A 22,364-nucleotide genomic window follows, 5' to 3' on the forward strand; every position below is an offset into this window, starting at 1 on the left:
ATAATATTATAATTAATTAACTTTTATCAATACTGTATTGCACATATGTAAAAATGGGTATACTTTCTATGACATCAAAAAACTCGGTCGAGTTCCTCAGGTCGATATCGATTAAAAACCAAGTTAACAAATGATTATTCAAAATTGAAATACAGATTTGGTTTTAGGTTATGTTCATCTTAGCTCTTTACTCGTCCTGGTGGTAAATCTAGCTTTTCTGTTTAAACGACACTTTGTCTAGTTTCTAGATCCAAAGTCATAACTTTTACAAGTAAATGATAAAATAATGTGCAATCGTTGTTATCAGTTGTAGTGTTTTGAGATGTGTGATATCTGATGTTTACATCACTGCCATCTATCGGATCAACAGTAACAGCGCACAAATCCCAGTGGGTCTCATTTACATCATGATTCAACAAAAACTTTCATACTAAACTTTCTTCTAAATGTACGCAAAAATGTAATAAATTAGAACAAAGGTATTTTATATATATATTTTTCCTTGTTCATCACTATTGCGTACGTGTGGTCTAAGTTGTTCTTATATTTTTGCATACATTTAGAAGAAACTTTAGCATCAACATTTTTGTTGAATCATGATTTGTTTATTAAAACATCTGTACAAATTCCTGCTTATGTATGCTTAGTGAATGAGACCCACTGAGAGTCGTTTGTGTTTGAGAAATGAAAATGAACTCGAAATATATTTTGACTATTTATTTAGCACATGTCAGTCTTGCCTACACGATAACTAAAATGATAGCATTTATGTTACAGGCCTAGTAATCAGATTCTGTAGGCTACATGTATGTACATTCAACAATGTCTGTATTAGTTTTGACTCGCATATACATGAGCAACTTTACATCTATTAACACATTTAAAACAAGGTGGACACTGAGTTTTGTTTGTAATAGCAACAACAAGGCATCTGAATTATGAAAAGTGTATTTATTAGAAAGAAAATCTGTGGTATTTTACATTTAGAGCACAAAAACAAACAAATACTTCAGCCTTCATGCTCAACTAGACGCTGTCGTGTCTCCAGAATAATCTCCTCCATCACTTCTGGTTTCAGGATATCTTTAATCTACAAAGAGACGAACATTTGAATGGGACCAGCAGCGGTCAACAACATGTTTGATGAGAGACACAAAGCAACTTTACCTGATGTGAAAGAGAAGACTCATAGCAGTAAAGCACACTTGTGTCGTAAAGCAAAACCTTATGAGCTCCCAGAGCCAACAAACAATTCCTTAACCTAGAAATCACCTCCCGATCCGACAGGGACACGGGCTAACAGAGCAAAGAGAAATGATTATTACGTATTTACGTGAATATACAGTCCAATAATGTTATCACGAGTCTCACCTCCATGTTGGTGAAATATCCTCCAGCCTCCTCGTCCAGCTGACCTGGTGTAGGATACAGCCACACATAACCATTGTTTCCCAGTATGATGGAGGCGCCGCACGGTAGATTGTGGAAATGAGTTTTCTGTCTCTTCACTAGAGATGGTGATACCAGCACAAGCACACCTTGACCCAGCTGATAAAACACAACACGTACACACTCATCGTGACTTATATATATGCACGCATAATGACTTATAGTGCAGACGTAAGAATCGGCTTTCTTACCTTTCCATACTTCAAACTGCGAGTGTGCAGAGAAAGAGCACCATCAGAAAATATGGACTGAACCTCTGCCTTTAAAAGAAATTAAAGAAATCAGCTGGAAATTATAATAATCAAATATCTAAACTTTGTTTACAGTCTGACACAGTCTTAAAGGGGACATATCATGAAAATCTGACTTTTTTCATGTTGAAGTGCTATAATGAGGTCCCCAGTGCTTTTAACAAATTTGGCTCCCTTGTGATGTCAGAAAGGGAACTTATATTATAATAATAATACTGCACTAGACACGAGACACTAAAGATTTAAAAAATTCTTGTGAAATGTCGCCTTTAAATATAAAATATATACATATGACTCATATATATACACACATATATTAGAGATATATATATTAGGGTATTCATTTAGTAATTAAATGGAAAATGAAAGATGGTTTGTATATGATGGTGATTGAAAAATGTAGAGGGTTTTGTGAGGTCAGCCAATATAAAGTTCAATTATTGCATTTGTTTCTTTGCAATAACATGCACTAATTATTTGTACACAACATAACCAGGAAAAGATTGAAGAAAGTAAACTGGCTCATTTTGACATTAATATCTACATGTAATATATAAAATATAAATCTCTAGATACACTGATGAGATCTCCCTCCTGAAGATAATCTCTCATGGCCAATTCATCCTCAGCTGATCGACGTCTCTGACAAAACAAAACATAACATAAATAAATAAAACTAATTTATACAGAGGACCATTTATACAGTAAGTGCTTTGGTAAAAATATATGAAGTGACAGAAGTCATAATTATTAGATATAAAGTCATTATGAATGAGCACTTTACTAACAGCAATTAGAAATCCTTTAAACTCACAACAATATTTCACATCTATTTCTTTCTTTGGCAGGTAAATGTGAAACAACACGACTTAAAGACTTGCTGACTGTGTGTCTGTACATTATAACTGACTATTCATGTGAAATGTTTCTCACCAGTTCTCCTCCAGGTAGATTGACTGAAGACAGCAGTAATACAGAATCCAGTCGAGAGTTTGTTTCCACTTTCCATCGTTTCTGCTGCACCTGAATGATGAAAGAAAAAACATCAGAAGAGCTTCACAAACAACAACAATAACATCCATCAGAGATATCAGTAAACATCACAGACCTCTGTAATTCTGCCAACAATCACATCACCAACTTCACCGTTATATCTAAAAAACAACAACAGCGAGAACATTAAACAGTGTAAAACAGATTCACAGACTTCATGAAGGTTTAGTTTTATATTTACCTGGTCTTGAGTGGCTTCACACAGATGAGTTTATTAACCCGCTCGACTTCTCCAGCAACTGATGCTGTCAGTCTGTCTTCATCCATGTATGTGCCATGACCTCTGAAAAATAAACATCATCATCATCATCATACAGTACGTGCTTTTACATGTAGGCTGCATATTAAGTTACTTCCTTAGACAACAATTACATGCAAAATATATCATCCCACCCAAACAGTGTTCCAAAGTTTTCCTGTAGACAAGCACTCACCAAATGTAATATTTACTCAACGATGCATTACTTTTACATTAGGTTTGAATCACTGCCTTCATTTAGTTCAGAATGAAACACTTTGATAGTGATGAACATTCATCAGCATCAAACTTCATTCAGCAAATGAAGTTCCTCACTGATGTTTTACCTCATGAACCCGGTGTCAGATGTGATGACTTCACCAGGTACCACCAGTCGTTTATCGTCCTGTAACTGTGATGCTGGTAATGAAATGTGTTTATGAACTGCTGGTAATCTCATCTCTGCCGCCATGCTTTCACGCCACACCGATCCAAAATGGCGGAAACCGTTCAGTCTTTCAAAATAAAAGCCATGAAAGGAATCCAAGAAACGCTTGCGTCCAAATGTCAAGCTAAATTATTTATGAAATTTCATTCATGGTGTTATTTAAATAAACGGTTTAATGTAGAGACACGAATATGTGCGCTTTTGTTTTGTAATCTATAGGTAAGAGACTTAACGTCCAGCAGGGGGAGTCATTGCATTTTTTTCATTATGGGGTCTTCTCGTGAAGCACTGAATCAAGTACGAGCCTTTGAATGAAATGACAGCTATTTCTGATGTTCTTCCTTCTTTTGAATTGAATTGAATTAAATGTATTGTAGTTGTCATCAATTCAGTCACCCTATATAAAAGATCATAAACTTACAGACAGTTATTAATAAAATCGTGTCGTACATTGCTAAAATAGTTATAGTTTGACTACAAGCCTAGTTAATTTTACAGTACCCTAATGGACATAATATACAATAATCATTCATTGTTTTTCCTTATGTCTGTATGCATTTGAAGATATATTTTAGCCTTTACTGAATGAATGAAGGTAATGTGGGATTAATTATAATATTAGTGTGTGGACGTGGTCACAGGTCTGTTTCCGGGGGGCGTGACTAATCGATATTTGTTCATCAGTGTAGCATTACAATTTGCAGAAACCAAACCATCGGGTATAATCGGATCTGCGTGTATAATGAACGCTGTTAAAGGTTTCGGTAAAGCGCTTGTCATCATTACTGGCGCGTCACGAGGTTTCGGTCGGGCTCTGGCACTGGAGATCGCGGGTCGTGTGGATGCCGGTTCGGTTCTGATTCTGGCGGCCCGATCAGAGGACCGACTGCAGGAGCTACAGACGCATCTGTCCCGCGACGCGTCACAAGTGACGGTGCGCTGTGTGGCTGCGGATTTAGCGCGTAAAGAAGATATAGAGCGCGTTCTTACTGAGGTCAAGGAGACGCAACGCGCGGATATTGATCATCTGCTGCTCTTCAATAATGCAGGTCATTAAGAGTAATTAATTTGTTTAACTGAGTCTTACAAACATTCACCATGTTACGTTCTTTAAAGCTGGGATCGTAACAAACTGATAAAGTGTCTGAGTTTTCTGTCTGTAGTAAAATTTTAATCTTTTACAATCATTTATTTAAATATTTTCTTTTGTGTTATCAGAAAAAAAACTCATACAGGTTTAAAACAACCTAAGATGAGAAAATTATGACAGAATTTAAATTTTTAGGTGAACTATCCCTTTAACAGCAGATTTTTAATAATGGTATTGAAAAGCATTATAATGTTGTGTAACACCTGTACACGTGCACAACACATTGTCATGTTTTATAATGTGTGATTGTATTTTGTGCACGCAGGGTCTCTGGGCGATGTGTCCCGTTATTGTCGTGATTTCACGGATGTGGATGAAGTGGACTCGTTTCTCTCCTTTAACGTCAGTTCTGCGCTCTGTTTTACCGCTGGAGTTCTGAACACAGTTCCGCGGCGCGCCGGTTTGACGCGCGTCATCGTTAACATCAGCTCTCTGTGTGCGATCAAACCGTTTGCCTCGTGGGTTCTGTACTGCACCGGTAAAGCGGCTCGTGAGATGATGTTCCGCGTGCTGGCTGAAGAAGAAGCGGATCTTCGAGTCCTCAGCTACGCACCCGGTACACAACATAACAACCAGAACTAAACTCAATTGTACTGTCAATTTTTCTCTCTCTCTCTCTCTGTGCACTAAATGGCAGTGTTGTGGTTGGATAGTGCAGAAGATCCCCTTCTGACATGACAAGGGGAGCCAAATTTCAATGAGCTATTTTTTCACATGCTTGCAGAGAATGGTTTACCAAAACTAAGTTACTGGGTTGATCTTTTTCAATTTTTTTAGGTTGATAGAAGCACTGGGGACCCAATTATAGCACTTAAACATGAAGACAGATTTTCATGATATGACCCCTTTAAATATTAGTGTAATCAATTTTACTCTTCTACTTATTTTTTTTTACATAGATTTGATTTAATGTGAAGTGACAATAGCACATATAATTAATTCTGCATATCAAACATCTGCATCCATTCTTTTGTCATTTTTGTCTTTAGTTTGTGAGTTCTCTAAGTCTTGATGTTGTGATGTTATTTTTCACTGCAGGTCCTCTGGACACAGACATGCAGCTGCAGGCGAGGACCATCAGTGCAGACAGCGGCATAAGGAGCGAATGCAACAACCTGCATGTTCAGGGTCAACTGCTTACATGTGAAGTGTCTGTCAATAAACTCATGAAGGTTCTGCTGGAGGGGAACTTCACGTCTGGAGCTCATCTGGACTTTTATGATGTATAGGGTTTATGACATTACAGACAGCCTTTGATTCTTCTAACACATCTAAATCATTTGATTGACAACTGTGCCTTGCCTTGACTTTAATTTAGTTTTATTTTTTGATACTTAGGGACCAGTAATGTTATCAGAAATGTCTTATCAAATATTTTCCTCTAATTCCCGTTATATATTTTTTTACGTCAGAAGATCCAAGCCAGTATTCAAGACACTAAGACACATCAGCTGTGCTGTTTTTTTAAATGTTTTTATAATAATCCTTCATATATATATATATATTCTTAACACAGTTTTTCTTAAGAGTCATTTTCTGTGTTCTGTTGATCATTAGGCAGCTGTGGAGCTTTACAAACGTTGATGTGTTTGTTTGTTTGTTTGTCTGCAGATGGAAGAATATATTAAAGAACTGGAGTTTAAAGGGCACCTATTATACAAAATCCATTTTTACAAGGTGTTTGGACATAAATGTGTGTTGGCAGTGTGTGATCACAACCACACTACAATGAAAAAATCCCACTCCTTGTTTTTTTAATCCCCATTAAACCAAAGCAGTCTCATTAGATATGCTGTTTTGATTCCCTTATCAATGTGAGGTCACTTTGATAAAGCCCCGCCCACTTACAGTCCTGCATTACCATAGTTTCCACACTTAGTGAGTTGTACTCTGTCCACCAGATACTATTGTCTCAGACTGTATTAATCAGATCTATTTTAACTGAAAACACTCACTGTCTGTTGGTTAGGACCATAGACTGTAAAAAAACATGAACATATGGGCAGTTTCCCGGACAGGGATTTATTCCTAGACAAAAATAAATGTATGAGCTGTCCAAACTGACATTTGATAATGAAAAAGATGTTGAATCAATTTAACAAACAATTTATGCATGAATCCAGTCTGCTCTGGTCACAGTGTTTCTCAAGTTAACAACTCAAATCTGATATACACTCACCTAAAGGATTATTAGGAACACCATACTAATACTGTGTTTGACCCCCTTTCGCCTTCAGAACTTGTTAATTCTACGTGGCATTGATTCAACAAGGTGCTGAAAGCATTCTTTAGAAATGTTGTCCCATATTGATAGGATAGCATCTTGTAGTTGATGGAGATTTGTGGGATGCACATCCAGGGCATGAAGCTCCCGTTCCACCACATCCCAAAGATGCTCTATTGGGTTGAGATCTGGTGACTGTGGGGGCCATTTTAGTACAGTGAACTCATTGTCATGTTCAAGAAACCAATTTGAAATGATTTGAGCTTTGTGACATGGTGCATTATCCTGCTGGAAGTAGCCATCAGAGGATGAGTACATGGTGGTCATAAAGGGATGAACAAGGACATGTCATGATCTACGGTCAAATTATAATTTGCCGGGGTTTTCATGGCTTTTGTATTTACAAATGAGGTCTTCACATAAGGCTTATGGGGTCCCTTGGGACAGACCCTTAACATCTCACTCCATGACTCGTTGGTTTGCAACCAGCAATGTCTCCTCTATCTATGGCAACCTCGCTATGAAGAAGTGTGGTAATCTGGGTATTACTCGAGGTTGGGACAGAGAGATTGTAATTCAAGATCACAACCTTAACTGGGAAATAATATGGCAAAACATATCAGCTTCTTCTTAAAATCCTCCCCACCAGCTGATAAACTACAATGTAGTTAACAGAACCTATTATACACCCCTAAAATGCTTTAGGATGAACTTATTTCTCCCCTGTGTGTAACAACTGTAATCTTGATGCTGTGGGCAGTTTTTTACATATCTTCTGGGAATGCCACCCAGTCTATAATTTCTGGGTAAATGTCTCAACTGTTTTATCACAATTTTTGGAAATAACTTTGGACCCTGAACCTTCTTTTTTTCTTCTTGATGAGGACTCCTCAGTAACATTAGCCGTTTCTCAATGTCAAGGAAGGATCCTCGGAAGCTAGAATTTCAGCCAAGGACTGAGTCCTTCGTTCGAGAAATATCCAAAATACAGGAAAGGATGCAAATTTGTATCCTTCGCGCTCTTCACGCGCTGAAATCACCCACAATCCTCTGCGCGCAGCACCGAAAGCACACCTTTCAATCACGTAATGACGAAATGACGTGCACTTGCTAGCCTGTTCCATTTAACGTGTTCTCCGAATGCTTAAAAGGAGCCTCGCCTAGCCTCTGAAGGAAGTGACTTGTAAGGACTAGTCCTGCCAAGGAAGTATCCTTGACATTGAGAAACGGCTAGTGACTCTGAACCAAAAACGCACTCTTTTCTCAGGACTAACAGCTGCAAAGAAAACAATCATTAGTTCCTGGTTTCCTCCTAACTCTCTGTCAAAACAAAAATGGTTGTGTTATTTCGCAGATATTGTTCGTCTGGAGGGATCCACATCTATAATAAATAATTCAAAAATCTCAACTATTGTGCACTGGAGCCAAACCCATGATAGCCTCACTTCTATTAATAGAACCTGACTGATGCTTAGGAATTGGACAGAAGAATCTCACAAAGACTTAAATTGCCTTCTTGTTGTTGTTGTTTCATATGTCTCACTGCATAGACACTGTCTTCTTGTATGTCACTCATCTCTGACAACTTGTATATAGTTCTTACTTTATGTATGTTTATGCATGTATGTTATGTATGTGCATGTTATCCCTTTTTTTCTTTCATCTCTATTTTACTGTATTTCTTACCGTCTTCTATACATTTTGTATCATTATTAGTTCCAGTATTTACTTTGGACAAAATTTACAAACTTTTATTGTAAACGATGGTACTCATGTTCACAAGAAAAAAAACAATAAATCATTGATAAATAAAAGAACAAAAAAATAAATAAAAAAATAAAGGAATGAACATGGTCAGAAACAATGCTCAGGTTAGACACACCATTACACCACCACCACCAGCCTGTACAGTGGTAACAAGGCATGATGGATCCATGTTCTCATTCTGTTTACGCCAAATTCTGACTAACCCTACCATCTGAATATCTCAACAGAAATCGAGACTCATCAGACCAGGCAACATTTTTCCAGTCTTCAACTGTCCAATTTTGGTGAGCTCGTGCAAATTGTAGCCTCTTTTTCCTATTTGTGGTAGAGATGAATGGTACACGGTGGGGTCTTCTGCTGTTGTAGCCCATCCGCCTCAAGGTTGTGCGTGTTGTTGCTTCACAAATGCTTTGCTGCATACCTCGGTTGTAACTCGGTTATTTCAGTCGAAGTTGGTCTTCTATCAGCTTGAATAAGTCGGACGATTCTCCTCTGACCTCTAGCATCAACAAGGCATTTACACCCACAGGACTGCCGCATACTGGATGTTTTTCCCTTTTTCACACCATTCTTTGTAAACCCTAGAAATAAGTAACCCAGTAACTGAGCAAATACTCAGACCGGCCCGTCTGGCACCAACAACCATGCCACAACAAATGTTTATTTCAGGCGTATAGGAGTTCTGCAAAAAACATATAGGTTAAAGTAGTTGTGACGCTGATCATCGGATCCTGGCCACACCCACAGCACTGTTGCTCCAACCAATGACGTGAATTCAGGGCGGGGCTGACCAATGGCAGATGAGGACAACATATTTAAGAACTCATTTGAAATGTTTGCAGTTCTGTTCATTGACACTGCTGGTAGAGAAATGATAGATCTTGTGTCTGCGCAGATCTGCGGCGTCTGCAGGATTTGCTCCTGTTGATTGACTGCAGGATCTGTGTAGACGTCTGCTGGTTTCTTCTCTCCACGTCTGCTGTAAACAGTTTGAAGAGAAACATTACGCAAGTGTTTGGAGAGATGAAACTTTTTCCACATATTAATCACAGTCTGATCTCTGTATTCTTCTGCACGTATAAACTCACATCAGCTGTCTTTATAATCTTCATTATTTATTCTTTTGATCTCTCTTCATCAGTTATCACTTCATGTAAATGTACCAAAAGGAGCAGCAGTAGATCTTGAACTCAGTTTAATGTCACCTCGTGATGAGCAGACGCAGCTGACGGACACAAATAGCTCCAGCAGGCACAGATGACAAACATCTCTGAGCTTCCTTCATGCTTCTCTTCAGTTTTCCAGGACAGATAGCAGCGCCAGGCACATGAACATGAAGTCTATTTTTGGTTATGTCAGGGAGGTTGGGCAGGGGAACGTGAAGGTAATCTGTGGTAACGCTGTGAACAGATCCTCCAGCAGCCGGAGCAGACAGCAGCTCGTGTCAGGATGACCGTAGGAAAAATGGATCCGGTGGAAGTGTTTTCGGCCGGAGAAAAGGGCCGTGGCCTTCGTGCTACCAAAGACATTTCGACAGGAGAAGTTGTGTTTTCTGAGGCCAGCTTCGCTGCTGTTGTGTTTGACAGGTAATCCGGTGCACATACGGGTGAAATAACACCTGGTGATGATGTCATCAGTGTCTCATAGCTGACACATGAAATGACTTCTGATAGTTTGGTAACTGAGAAAGGTCACCTGCTTTCATTGAGTAACAGTAAATCTATGTCGTGCCTGATACCACAGCAGCTCTTTTTAACTGAAGGTGCCAAAACGCTTCTTTGCAGCAGTGCCAGAAGAACCACTTTTGCTTTTCCTAAGAAACATTCAGTCAAAGGTTTTTTAAAAGGAGCGATATCTTTTTTCCACTAAATGGACCTTTTGTACAACACAACATTTCTTTATGAAAGAATACAGAAGCCTGACAATGAAGCTTTAGTTTTAAGAATGAAGCACTCTGCTTTTGGGCATGAATGTGGTGGCAGATTTACACATCTGGATTTATTTGCATGAATGAATTGCTTGGTTTTGTCAGAAATGCCCATGATTAACAACCCAATATACAGTAACCCTTCAGAGTAAACACATTCAAAGTATTTCCAATGTGATGATGATGAATCTGTACTGTACAGATGATGATGTCATACATGATGAAATACAGTAGATTACATCATCAACACTTATGTTTGTGAATGTGTTCTGTTTGTTTTAGTGCTGTATTATTGTGTAAGTTGGTTGGGGCTTTGTAATCAAGATGTTGTGTTTAAAGGTTAAATAGGTGAAATTCATTCTGTCCAGTAAAACATTCATGTGTCTGTAGATGTTTGTTGGCTGAAGAAGTGACTCGAGTAGAAGGAAAGTTTGAGATATTTCAGATGTTTGTCTGTAATGTATAGATGTAGATCTCATGTGACAGATCACAGTTTCAACTCCATAAAAAGTCAAGAGACTCTGCAGTCGTCTGCAGCCGCAGGGCAGAAAGCAGCCAAACTCCACACCTTCAGTTCATCTTAACACAATTATTAAAGTCTGAACAACAACAGCTGGCTTTAACCTGAGAGAGATGTGTACTCTCAGTGACATCATCTGCTGTTGTGTCATCTTATTATAGATGATGATGTCATTCACACCATGCTTGTGAGGTCATCACACACTTCTATACTTGTATTATTAATTTATTAATTTTTAATTCTCAACAGCATTCCAGCATCTATAGAGTGCCGCCGGGGGGGACGCTGGTTCTCTCACAAAAAAGCCCATTAATTTTTCCCATAAAATTTTGGATTATTGCAAAAAAGAAGCTCAGTGTTTAACAAAAGTTTATGACATTTACACGTTTTGTCCAAGTTAAATTTTACAAATGAATAAAAAATGTATGAATTTCAAAGTGTAAATGCATTTACTAGAAATATCTAAATCATTTATTTATTGCAATGTTTTTGAATTAAATTTTAAACATGACTGTCACCTAACAGCTAAATCTCTAATATAGCGGCCTCATGGAAAAATACTTCAATATCATGATTGTTTGTCATGATTAATTTAATAAAGGGAAAAGAATCACTTCATCTAATGTTAAAAGGGAATAAAACAGCCGACTTACTGGAGTTGCTTGTGTGGTGTTTAATAAAGCAATAAGCCCCAAGAAGCAGTGGGTTACCAGTGTCAGGACTTGGACACGGAGAGAACCCAAATGCAGACACAGATACAAAAACGATAATGATTTATTAAATACAAAAACAAAACCCATGAGGGGGTAAACAGAACAGGGAAAACACTACTCGCACGAGACTACACTAAGCATGAACATGAAGATGAACATCTCAGTGGAATACTACAAATCACACACAATGACGAACCCGTAAAAGGCAACAAACACAAGGACTCTTAAACAGGGACCAAATAAATTACATACACCTGGAAATCAGAAAAAGTGACAAGACCCGGGAAATGCATGGTCAGAATAAACCAATACTAAAACCACGCATCTCCCACATAGAACATTGTACTGTCAGAACCCTGCCATGATGACTAGATCTAAATATAAACAAGGATCTGGCAGGATCCTGACAACCAGTGAATTTTATAACAGCTTAGGGGCGTTGTTAGGCACGACGCAAAGCAGAGTAAAACACCCTTAGCTGTTATAAAATGCACTGTAACACCACTGCTTCGTGGGGCTTATTGCTTTTATAAAACAGTTACTTCATATGCATAACAGGGTTTAATAAAATAAAACACAAATAATTGGTAATTATATTAGTACAAATATTACTCTTCCGCCAAACAAAGTAGTTCCTCAGAATCAAGTGTGGAAGAATGCTTAACTCTTTCCCTGTCAAGTTGCCACCCAGTTTTGGCTTCTAGAAAAATTATCTTCTTTAAATAAACATTAACGCTCCGCTTTTAAAAAAAAGTGTCATCCTCACTCAACAATATTTATTGACATTTATCTGGATATCGCCATAATTGTTCAATTGTAGACAAATTAAAAATATGATTAAAGACTGTGGTGTGTGTTTTCATAAATCAGTAAGCACCAACAGTGGCGCAGTGATACTTATGTAATGCGGTCTGAACCGTGGGGTTACCGGGAACCAGAACGAGCCGTTTTATAATTGTCATTTTGGGCAGGGGGGGACATGTCCCACTGACCCCCTTGGGATTTCCGTCTATGGGTTTAAGTCTTTCTGACAGATCTTAACATCAGGGTCAGATTTATGAAAACGCACCGCAAATAATATAGCCTACATACAGAAATGATCTGTAAGAAACTCATCCTGTGAACATTTTCTGTTTTGTTCGCACTGAAGTTATTAATCTAGGATTTACTAGACAGTGGATTGAGGTTTTATAGGCTTAACCTGCTAGATTTCATAAAGTAGATGGACTTTAGATTGAATGGTTTGACCTGTAAAGGAACATCTGTAAAATGTGTTGTGTTTGTTAAATAAAATGATAATAAGACAGTTGTGTGTGTAATGTTGACACCTGTTCATGTGCTGACAGTCTCTCTATGCAGGTTTGTCACGCTTGTTTTCGGCGTCAGTTGAACCCTCATCGCTGTGCCCAGTGTCAGTTTGCCCACTACTGCGACCGCACGTGCCAGCGCGCCGCCTGGGACGAGCACAAACAAGAGTGTTCTGCCATTAGAAAGATGGGAAAGAAACCCAATGAAAATGTGCGGTGAGTAAAATCACAGGTGAGAGAGACAATCTCTCATACTATATGATTTCCAGAGATCATTGGATCATTTCTTTTATTTGTCTGCTAAAATCTGTGAATTGTGTCTGTTTCAGTCTGGCCGCTCGTATCATGTGGCGTATGCAGAAGGACACGGGCGTCATCTCAGACAATCAGCTCACCACTCTGGACCTGCTGGAGGATCATTTGTCTGATATGTCTCCTGAGGACCTGAAGGAGCTCAAAGTGGACGTGCAAAGCTTTCTTCATTACTGGCCTAAGAAAAGCAAGCCGGTGGGAGAGGATTACGTGGCTCATATCTTTGGTGTGGTAGGTGTCGTTTTATTGACAGGATTCAAACTGCAGATGTCTAATTGAGGTGAGTAAGAGGTTTCTGTCTTCTTCAGATTAAGTGTAATGGTTTTACACTGAACGATCAGAGAGGTCTTCAGGCCGTTGGGGTCGGTCTCTTTCCAAACCTCTGTCTGGTAAATCACAACTGTTGGCCAAACTGCACCGTCGTCCTGAATCACGGCAAGTGAGTGTTAAAAGGACTTCTGAATGAATGTATTGTCCTTGATAAAGGCGTGTGTCTTTAAATATCCAGCGTGTGTGTTTTTGTCTTACAGTCAAACAGCTCTGGATACCGCGTTTCACTCGGACAGAAGGTGAGTCTCTCTCAACAACATCACATCTGTGTCATGTTGACGCTATAATACACAAACATTAAGAAAACCTTTATTTGATGTTGTGTAAAACAGCACAACTTCATGAATAATTCAATCTTAACTGATGCATTTTTTAATTTGTTGTGTGTGTATTCAATCGTTCGTAATTCCTAAGTTGTGTTGTAAGCATGAATATTTCAACATCCATCAGATTCTGCTCTGAAGATTCTATAGAAGATTAGAGATCTTGAATGTTGCTCTTTGTATTCTTGTAATATAACACATCAAATAACACACCACAGGGCTTCATTTCATCTGAATGAAATAATCATTCTCTTTCATTATACAATTCAATACATTTTTTTGAGCTTGTATTCATTCAGAAATTACTTTTAAAAAAAATCACATTTTTTGCATAAATCTATTGATCAACCTCAGTACTCATAAAGACTACTGAAATTCCAGGGACCTCATTTATCAGGCCTAAAATGTTCTATATTTCTACCTACGAATGAATCTGTCAAAACAAATGATTTTTTTTTTACCTTTTATCACGGTCTTGGGCATGTCAAAGATTAGTAAAAACATTGTTTTTGTGCAGCATCAGAGTTTAATTTTTCTCCCTCATTTACAGTTTTTGCCTCATTGCCTTTAATTATAACAACCTATTTTTATTGCAAATCGAGGTTGATTAACAGATTTATGCAAAAAAATAATAATCTGATACATTTTTACAGCAGTTTAATTTAGTGGATGTTTTCATCCTGAACATAATGAAACGGTAGTGAATTTGCCCACGGTGTACTGTTGAGTTTTTCTAATATTTCGAAGCATTTTCCCAAAATATCTGTCAACATAAGATTTGTCACCATAAATTATTCCATTTGCTGAAACACAGAGAAAGTTGTGGCCAAATTAAGACTCATAGTGGATAAAAAACATCCCCAGCAGTACATCAGTGTTAACTTCCCTGCCAGAAACTCAAGGTTTAGCTGGTCTTAAAGTTTTTAGGTTGTTTGACAAGCTAGATTTAAGCTTGTGGTGCCCAAAAACCTTAAAAAAGAATTAATCCAGACCATCATTACCAGTTGAACCGAATAGCAGCTGATGTTAATCTGGTTAAAACAGTTTGTTGTCCAACAGTATATTGGAGAGGGTGAATGTCTTTCTTTAATTTCTATACACTTCAGTCTTGATAATGAACTCATTATCAGTCCGTGTCTCTTGTTATTTCTCATCTGATGTCAGGATTGAACTGCGAGCTCTTGGGAACATCTCAACAGGAGAAGAGTTGACTGTCAGTTATGTGGATTTTCTGAACGTGTCTAAAGATCGTCAGCGTTTGTTGAAGCAGCAGTATTACTTTGACTGCAGTTGTGATCACTGCGCTCATGGAGATAAAGACGATCTCATGACGGCTGTCAAAGAAAAGGTTTAGATCAGTCATCATCAACATATCATTCAAAACACAGAAAGTTCATTTCTTGATAAATCTTCATTAGATAATGAACGAGTATACTGTGAGAAGTAGTGATTTTTGGATCATGAATGAATCCTTTATGTGAGATGGTTTCATTATTTATTCAAGTTGTTTGTCTTTAGGTATCATCTGATGCTGTGAAGCAGGTGACAGATTTTAGTATCCAGACTCTGAAGAAGATTGAAGAAGCTCAAACTGAGGGCAACTTCCGTGAGGTAAAACATCTGCTCAAATCAAACACAAACTCAACGATATATCAAACACTTATGTGAGTCTCTGGAAGTGGATTTATTCGACTGATATAAAACCCAATCATCAGTCCTGTTTGTTTCTTTATAGATGATTAATGATAACTCTTTCAAGACAGAACCAGACAGTGAGCTCTGAGATGGTTTAGTCTTGATGTTTCAGTATGTCTGTATTTCTTGCGTCTGGTCTTCAGTCTTGTCTGTGGCGGTCTATTCATATTTGAGAAGGGCAGAATATTGATGAACATGGATGACAAGGACCATTCATTGATGATTTATTGATGATGTGATGTTCTGCTGAAGGTGGTTAAACTCTGTCATGAGTGTTTGGAGAAGCAGGATCCTGTGTTTGAAGACACAAATCTTCATGTGCTGCGTATCCTCAGTAAAGTCAGTGAAGTTCTCAGCTTTCTCCAGCAGTTTCAGGAGGCATCAGGATACGCTCTCAGGATGGTGAAGGGATACGGGTCAGTCTGTGGAGGATTATAGAAATATAGTTCATAAAGTCAAAAATACATCCTCTTTAATTCCTTATTTTTCCATTCTTAGTAAACTCTATCATCCCAACAATGCCCAGCTGGGAATAGCGATCATGAGGTCAGGAGTCACACACTGGCGTGCAGGTTTGATAGAGGTCGGTCATGAGCTGATCTGTAGAGCGTTTGGTATCCTGATAATCACACATGGACCACACCATCCAATCACACAAGACCTGGAGGTGAAGCACCAGCCGCACTCCCTACCTGATTCAATACATGATTCAATAACATTAAATACATGATTCAGTAACATGATCAGTGATTCAGTAACGTAATTCAGTGATGTAATTTAATAACATGATTCAAAAAGTGATTCTCATAAATCAGTAACATGATTCACTAACATGATTCAATCTCATAATTCAATTATTCAATACCGTAATTTAGTAATGTGATTCAGTAACATGATTCAGTAGCATGAACATCATCACATACACACAAATTAACATTTAGATCTAAGGGTGTATGTATACAGATAAAATAGTTTTTAACCTTATTTGTTTTTAGTTGACCATTTTACAAAACTCATTTTCATCAGTCCACCAGAGTAACATATTGAGCTTGACAGGACCTTTATGAGTTTAAAGATAATAAAGAAGCTGATGTAATTTGTGTTTTTCAGACAATGCGTGTGCAGACAGAGATGGAGCTGCGTTTGTTCAAACAGAATGAAGAGGTTTATCATAACATGAGAGAAGCTGTGTTGAGTCAATGACACTCGCTGGAGATTAAACATCATCATCATCATCATCATCATCATGAATCTAACAGAGACATAACGCTTCAATCTGCCTGATTTGACTCTTCATAATAAAGGCATTTTAACCAAATCACATTGTCATGTTTTGACTGAACCCCGTTGAGTTTGTAAATATACATTTACATTCTGTCTTTTATTTTCAAAACAAAACAAAGCTTTATGTTAACAGATCTGTCATAAACTCTGAGTCAGTTTCATCAACATCATGAAGAAATGTTCCAGATATGAGTACTATTGGTAAAGATGATTTTATAATAACACAGTTTTATCTCTTCTATGAGTTACGGTATGACTGACTGATAGAGAAATAGCAAATGTCTCATTCATAATGATGCCTTAAGAATGAATGAAATGATCATTAATACAGACACAAGATTATAGTCTCATTAAAGTTCTTCAATCCTTTATAAGAGACGAAACACATTATAGACTCACTGTTGACACAGAAACATTCTTCCTTTTTAGTCAACTGTGTAACAAAAAGTCCTAATGGTTTGTCTGCTTTCCGGCTTTACTATTTTTCAACAGTCACTGTGCTTTCATATTACTGTATCTCTCCTCTTTGAGAAAAAATATTAGCCTACTGTGTTTTTTTTTTACAAAAAAAGTGCAGTAGTTACATTATTATATCAAGCTATTAATAATCCTGTTGAATGAATCCGGCTGGTATTCATCAGCACAAGACACCTGTAGGATGAAATGATCAATACATTTATATAACATTAACGTTACTTAAAAAAGTTCTGTGTCCAGTACCATCATGAAATAATGCTGCACGAGACAACTCGGAATTTAGATTTTCCCACCTCTAACTCGGAGAAACTTCTGGGATGGCGCTCGTAGTTGGACATCCAACTTCAAACTCAGAACAGATCGATCAATTCCGACCTCAGAAAGACAACTTGATTCCAGTGAGAGTTGCGCGGAGCAAACTTATTTGAAAGGTAAAGACAAACTTTTAAGCACTTCAACAGCACAAAATGATATAATTATTTTCAGTAAGTTTTGTTACTAAATTCAAACAATATACAACGTTTTGCCCTATTAAATATAGCGTGACGACGTGTGATTGACCGGAATAGAGGTAGGACTTTTAAACTGGAGGTAGGACTTTTAAAATCCCACCTCCGACTCCGTCTCGTACGCGGCGTGATGACGTCGATTCCCTTTGGTGAACCCTTTTTGCGAACGAAAAGTCGTATCTGTGAAGTGGCTAAAGTATTGGGGAAAGACTCGTTAAAGTGTCTTTCAGAAGTGCATCTACCCCGCCCGGCCGGCGGGAACGTAACACAGCGTGAGTGCAATAAAAGTCTGGCACAGTGCTCTGAATGCGGAAATAAAAATAAAACTACATTTCCCAGAAATAAAGACACATTTCCGCTTCCGCTCGTGTGCTGATGTGAAGTGGATTCGATTCATTTGGATCATGATCGGAATTCATAGCTGTTCGTGACGTCACCGTTCAGTTCAAAGTCCTAAGAGACTTTCTACAGAAACATCGGTCACAGGTATTTATATTCGTTCATCTTCTAAAGTCATTTACTATTGAAATACAGCAGCAGGTCTATCATTTACATACAAGAACATCTAATATCATTTCTTTAGTAATGCATGAATGTGAATAATTGCTTATTGGAGGTTTTTACCTTCATACAAAAGATTACATGACAGCATTTTAATATCAATGTTTGCTTTGTGTTGAAACGAGGAAAGTCAAATAGAATAGTAAATAATGAGTTGTGTTATTTTGGGTGTCCTGATGTTGTGTTTAGGTGTGAAGTGATGCTTTACTGCAGCACACGTGGAGGTGTTCAGGGTTGGAGTTTTAGAGATGTGCTCTTCTCTGGATACGCTCCAGATGGAGGAATGTTCATGCCAGAGACGATCCCGTTATTGTCTCCTGAAACGCTGAGATCCTGGAGACATCTGTCCTATCAGCAGCTCATGTGTGAGATCTGCTCCCTCTTCATACCTCAACATGAAATCCCATCACATCATCTGAAGGGTGAGACTTTTGTGTTTAAGAGGCTTCCTGTCTACAAAAATCTGATATCTCTCTGACTGTTTGTCTGTACAGATCTGATTTCACAGGCGCTGTGTAAGTTCTCTATAGCAGAAACAGTACGGATAGTTTCACTGAAAGACTCTCTGTCCATCCTGGAGTTATTTCATGGAGAAACTCTGGCATTCAAAGACCTGGCCATGTCCTGTACCGCACAGTTCCTTAAATATTTCCTGCACAAAGAGAAGAAGCGGGCAACGATACTTGTAGGTACGAAATGAGACGCCTCCCATCTGAACTGACGGATTACATCCGAGTAAGCGGTTAACTCCAGCTCTCTCGTCTCTCAGGTACGTCCGGCGATACGGGCGGCTCGGCCATCAGAAGCATCTTTGGTTTCAGTGATGTGGACATCGTGGTGGTGTTTCCTCGTGGACGCATCACCAGAGTTCAGGAGAGACAGATGACAACCAGCATCGCAGATAATATTCATGTGTTTGCAGGTAAAGCTTAAATGAAACTCCAGTATTTCATAAAAAACTGAATAAAGATGTAACACAGAGTTCCCACGGGTCCTTGAAATCCTTGAAAGTTTTTGAATCTGGCGGAAAAATTCAAGGCCCTGGGAAGTTTTTGAAAATATACATACATAGATTCAGGTCATTGAAAGTACTTGAATCTATTTTATGCAAGAAGTTTTCTGGAAAAAAATCCATATTATTCCCTGTTTAGTGTAGGATAATATCATAAAAATTCTAGACTTTTTAAGCACACGTGCTAAACTCTTCGCTTTAAATGTTCATATCTTCTTTATGTGAATGTTGATTCATACCAAAATGCTTTTTTGCATAGTTGTGTTTGACACATGAAAGCGTCTTTGGTTACGTATGTAACTGTTGTTCCCTGAGAAGGGAATGAGACGCTGCGTCTCTCTTGACATACTTACTGCGTCCCTGTAACACCGTCTTTGACAATATTTCAGATAGCGATATACTTCCTGTCTCTCGCATCACCCTGTCTTTGTCGTTAAGCCTCATCATTGGTTGAATTTGATATACACATTCAGACGCACTTACCCCTGGAGGCGTCCCCAAAGTGTCACTGCAGCGACGCAGCACAAGTTCCCTCAAAAGGGAACTGTAACAATGTATCTTTAAAGATAACACGATGTAACCTTGATCTCAATTGAAATGTGTCCCCACATTTAGTCCTTGAATTTGAGAGTATTGGACCTGAAAAGTCCTTGAAAGGTCCTTGAATTTGAAGTTAACTAAGGTGTGGGAACCCTTGTAACAGCAGTGTCTCGTGATTGTTTCACAGCGGACGGGACGTCTGATGACATTGACGTTCCACTGAGGAAACTCTTTGCGGATCCAGATTTAGTGAAGCGTTACGGTCTTATGAGTCTCAACTCTGTGAACTGGGCCCGGATTCTGCTGCAGTTACCTCATTTCCTGTTTGCATACCTGCAGCTCTGCACTCTGCAGCCGGACGCAGACACACTGCCTGAGCTGGAGGTCCTGGTGCCCACTGGAGGAGCTGGAAATATTACAGGTCATCATCATCATCATCATGTGTATGTGGGCTGATGTAAAAACATTAATGTCAAGAACATATCCAGGTCACCAGAATCAAGAAATTAAATGATTTGGGTTTTTTATTGTTATGTTATAAGTCATTGTGTCATTATGACAATCTCTCTGTACCATTTCTTTCTCTCTCTCTCTTGTAGCTGGATGTATCTTGAAGAAGATGGGCGTTCCTCTTCGACTCGTTGCCATGGTAAACTCCAATGATATCCTTCACCGTACGGTCCAGAGTGGAGATTTCTCTATGGCGAGTGATGTTAAGCAAACTCTCGCTCCTGCCATTGACATTCAGGTGCTGCTGTGTTCCTCTCACCTTTATTAAACTTGTTATTAAAGTGTTCATCATGTGTAAATAAGAGTGTCATGTTCACAGGACCCTTATAACATGGAGAGAGTCTTCTGGCTTCTGTCTGCTGGAGATACTGAGATGGTTCGATGTGTAATGGAGGAGTTTCAGAAGATCCATAGAGTCGCTCTTCCTCTGACACTTCATAAGCAGGTGTGACCTAAACCATAAGTGTCTGCCTGTCGAGATGAGTTAGCTTCATGTGCACGTTTAACAGGTTTATAACATCCACTGGAAGTTCCTGTGTGTTTAAATGTCGTTGCTTGACTGATAATCTCAGTAACTGGTATGCTGTTGTCTATGTCGGGAGGTCAGTAGGTTTGATATGAAGGTTTTGATGATGTGTATGTGTTTGATTCAGGTGTGTGAAGTGTTGTCATCAGGTTCTGTGTCTGATGAAGGAATTCTTTACAGCATGAGGAGATGTTGGCAGGAGAATCACTATCTCATCTGTCCTCACACCGCTGTGGCTGTTTGGTATCATTATAATCGAGCCGTCACGGCAGGAGTTAACAGGTTAGAAACAATTACGCAAATTATTTACTGTTGATTATATACTAGATGATCATGTCTGTCGCTCGTCCAACTAAACCTCATTCGGCTTTATTACAGAAACCATCACATAAGGTTTTTTGGTCCTTACAGACATCTAGTTAAACACAATGTCGGCACATACATATCAAATCCTTCATATACATGAATCTAGAGTACTATCACTGCACAATAAACACATATCATATATAACACATCATACTGTATACTTCAGTGTATTTACGGATATAGTCCATCTACAAAACATCACACAGACGCTCTAAACTACCCATTTTACTTTTTCTTTATACCAGTGATTGTGTCTAATATTCATGAATCCTGTCATTGTATGTGCTGAAGTAAAATCCACCCTCATAGCTGATGTGATGAAGTGTTGTTGAAGCACATTCTTGCTTTAAAATGAAAATAAATCTTTTAATCTTTTTTCAGATGTTGCATAGCGACAGCATCACCAGCCAAGTTTCAGGAGGCGGTGCATCGGGCCGGTTTGACCCTTGACCTCCCTGAAGAGGTGCTTGCATTAGAGACAATGAAGACTCGATATAAACCTCTGGAAAAATCTGACGACTGGGAGACCAAACTGAGACAACACATAGAGCTCATCGGCTCAGTGAGAGACCGTGGAGAAACATTTTACCCAAAATAGACAAAAGATTGACAATCATGAAGGGATGACTTTGAAGTGTTTCAATTAAACTTTTAAAATGTTTTTATACTTGAACAATTCAGAGTTATTTTAAATTGTGAATAAACTATAAGTACGTTTAACTGTATGTGTGTGTCCATGAAGGCAAAACTTTACTAGGTTTTATTGTGGTATGAAGTTTAGTGAAGTTTGGACTTTGGTTCAGGTGAGCTCCATATGCAGAGCAACAGACTATAATCTCTCCTGATCCATTATTATTATTATCATCTATGAT

General features: G+C 38.4%; 4 protein-coding genes and 1 long non-coding RNA gene across 5 annotated transcripts; 3 read left to right on the forward strand and 2 right to left on the reverse strand.

Annotated features, from left to right (window-relative positions):
• Positions 1–932: 932 nt before the first annotated feature.
• exosc2 (exosome component 2) lies at positions 933–3,541 on the reverse strand. Its single transcript, XM_055200248.2, has 9 exons — positions 3,339–3,541; positions 2,935–3,036; positions 2,809–2,854; positions 2,634–2,723; positions 2,277–2,342; positions 1,641–1,709; positions 1,372–1,548; positions 1,168–1,296; positions 933–1,090 (listed from the first exon to the last, which is right to left on the reverse strand). The coding sequence occupies exons 1-9, from the start codon at positions 3,461–3,463 to the stop codon at positions 1,010–1,012; spliced, it is 885 nt and encodes a 294-aa protein (XP_055056223.1). The 5' UTR covers positions 3,464–3,541; the 3' UTR covers positions 933–1,009.
• A 530-nt stretch (positions 3,542–4,071) lies between these two features.
• Positions 4,072–6,454, forward strand: spra (sepiapterin reductase a). The gene is made up of 3 exons (XM_055200249.2): positions 4,072–4,488; positions 4,855–5,145; positions 5,628–6,454. The coding sequence occupies exons 1-3, from the start codon at positions 4,182–4,184 to the stop codon at positions 5,816–5,818; spliced, it is 789 nt and encodes a 262-aa protein (XP_055056224.2). The 5' UTR covers positions 4,072–4,181; the 3' UTR covers positions 5,819–6,454.
• Positions 6,455–9,936: 3,482 nt separating this feature from the next.
• On the forward strand, positions 9,937–17,025 carry smyd1a (SET and MYND domain containing 1a). The gene is made up of 10 exons (XM_055200254.2): positions 9,937–10,166; positions 13,087–13,263; positions 13,377–13,590; positions 13,668–13,798; positions 13,890–13,928; positions 15,177–15,360; positions 15,531–15,623; positions 15,960–16,123; positions 16,206–16,374; positions 16,818–17,025. The coding sequence occupies exons 1-10, from the start codon at positions 10,030–10,032 to the stop codon at positions 16,908–16,910; spliced, it is 1,401 nt and encodes a 466-aa protein (XP_055056229.1). The 5' UTR covers positions 9,937–10,029; the 3' UTR covers positions 16,911–17,025.
• A 75-nt stretch (positions 17,026–17,100) lies between these two features.
• Positions 17,101–18,256, reverse strand: LOC141359002 (uncharacterized). The gene is made up of 2 exons (XR_012365628.1): positions 17,762–18,256; positions 17,101–17,642 (listed from the first exon to the last, which is right to left on the reverse strand). It is a non-coding gene; the product is annotated as an uncharacterized lncRNA (long non-coding RNA).
• thnsl2 (threonine synthase-like 2) lies at positions 18,237–22,212 on the forward strand. Its single transcript, XM_055200253.2, has 9 exons — positions 18,237–18,463; positions 18,728–18,960; positions 19,033–19,227; positions 19,308–19,460; positions 20,278–20,511; positions 20,690–20,838; positions 20,920–21,045; positions 21,254–21,408; positions 21,874–22,212. Exons 2-9 carry the CDS (start codon positions 18,738–18,740, stop codon positions 22,088–22,090), a joined length of 1,452 nt encoding a protein of 483 aa, XP_055056228.2. The 5' UTR covers positions 18,237–18,463; positions 18,728–18,737; the 3' UTR covers positions 22,091–22,212.
• The last annotated feature ends 152 nt before the right edge of the window (positions 22,213–22,364 follow it).

This window comes from Misgurnus anguillicaudatus, chromosome 22 (genome assembly GCF_027580225.2).
Source record: "Misgurnus anguillicaudatus chromosome 22, ASM2758022v2, whole genome shotgun sequence".
NCBI lineage: Eukaryota > Metazoa > Chordata > Actinopteri > Cypriniformes > Cobitidae > Misgurnus > Misgurnus anguillicaudatus.

What these genes read in the sequence shown, in the direction of transcription:
- exosc2 (XM_055200248.2), bottom strand. Translation starts at nt 3,463, where the DNA reads ATGGCGGCAGAGATGAGATTACCAGCAGTTCATAAACACATTTCATTA. An exon ending in TCTGACACCGGGTTCATGAG is followed by an intron (nt 3,037 to 3,338) that starts GTAAAACATCAG and finishes TTTATTTTTCAG; the next exon opens with AGGTCATGGCACATACATGG. An exon ending in GTGAAGCCACTCAAGACCAG is followed by an intron (nt 2,855 to 2,934) that starts GTAAATATAAAA and finishes GTTGTTTTTTAG; the next exon opens with ATATAACGGTGAAGTTGGTG.
- spra (XM_055200249.2), top strand. Translation starts at nt 4,182, where the DNA reads ATGAACGCTGTTAAAGGTTTCGGTAAAGCGCTTGTCATCATTACTGGC. An exon ending in GCTGCTCTTCAATAATGCAG is followed by an intron (nt 4,489 to 4,854) that starts GTCATTAAGAGT and finishes TTGTGCACGCAG; the next exon opens with GGTCTCTGGGCGATGTGTCC. An exon ending in AGTCCTCAGCTACGCACCCG is followed by an intron (nt 5,146 to 5,627) that starts GTACACAACATA and finishes TTTTCACTGCAG; the next exon opens with GTCCTCTGGACACAGACATG.
- smyd1a (XM_055200254.2), top strand. Translation starts at nt 10,030, where the DNA reads ATGACCGTAGGAAAAATGGATCCGGTGGAAGTGTTTTCGGCCGGAGAA. An exon ending in TGGCTCATATCTTTGGTGTG is followed by an intron (nt 13,591 to 13,667) that starts GTAGGTGTCGTT and finishes TGTCTTCTTCAG; the next exon opens with ATTAAGTGTAATGGTTTTAC. An exon ending in CAATCACACAAGACCTGGAG is followed by an intron (nt 16,375 to 16,817) that starts GTGAAGCACCAG and finishes TGTGTTTTTCAG; the next exon opens with ACAATGCGTGTGCAGACAGA.
- thnsl2 (XM_055200253.2), top strand. Translation starts at nt 18,738, where the DNA reads ATGCTTTACTGCAGCACACGTGGAGGTGTTCAGGGTTGGAGTTTTAGA. An exon ending in TAATATTCATGTGTTTGCAG is followed by an intron (nt 19,461 to 20,277) that starts GTAAAGCTTAAA and finishes ATTGTTTCACAG; the next exon opens with CGGACGGGACGTCTGATGAC. An exon ending in AGGAGCTGGAAATATTACAG is followed by an intron (nt 20,512 to 20,689) that starts GTCATCATCATC and finishes TCTCTCTTGTAG; the next exon opens with CTGGATGTATCTTGAAGAAG.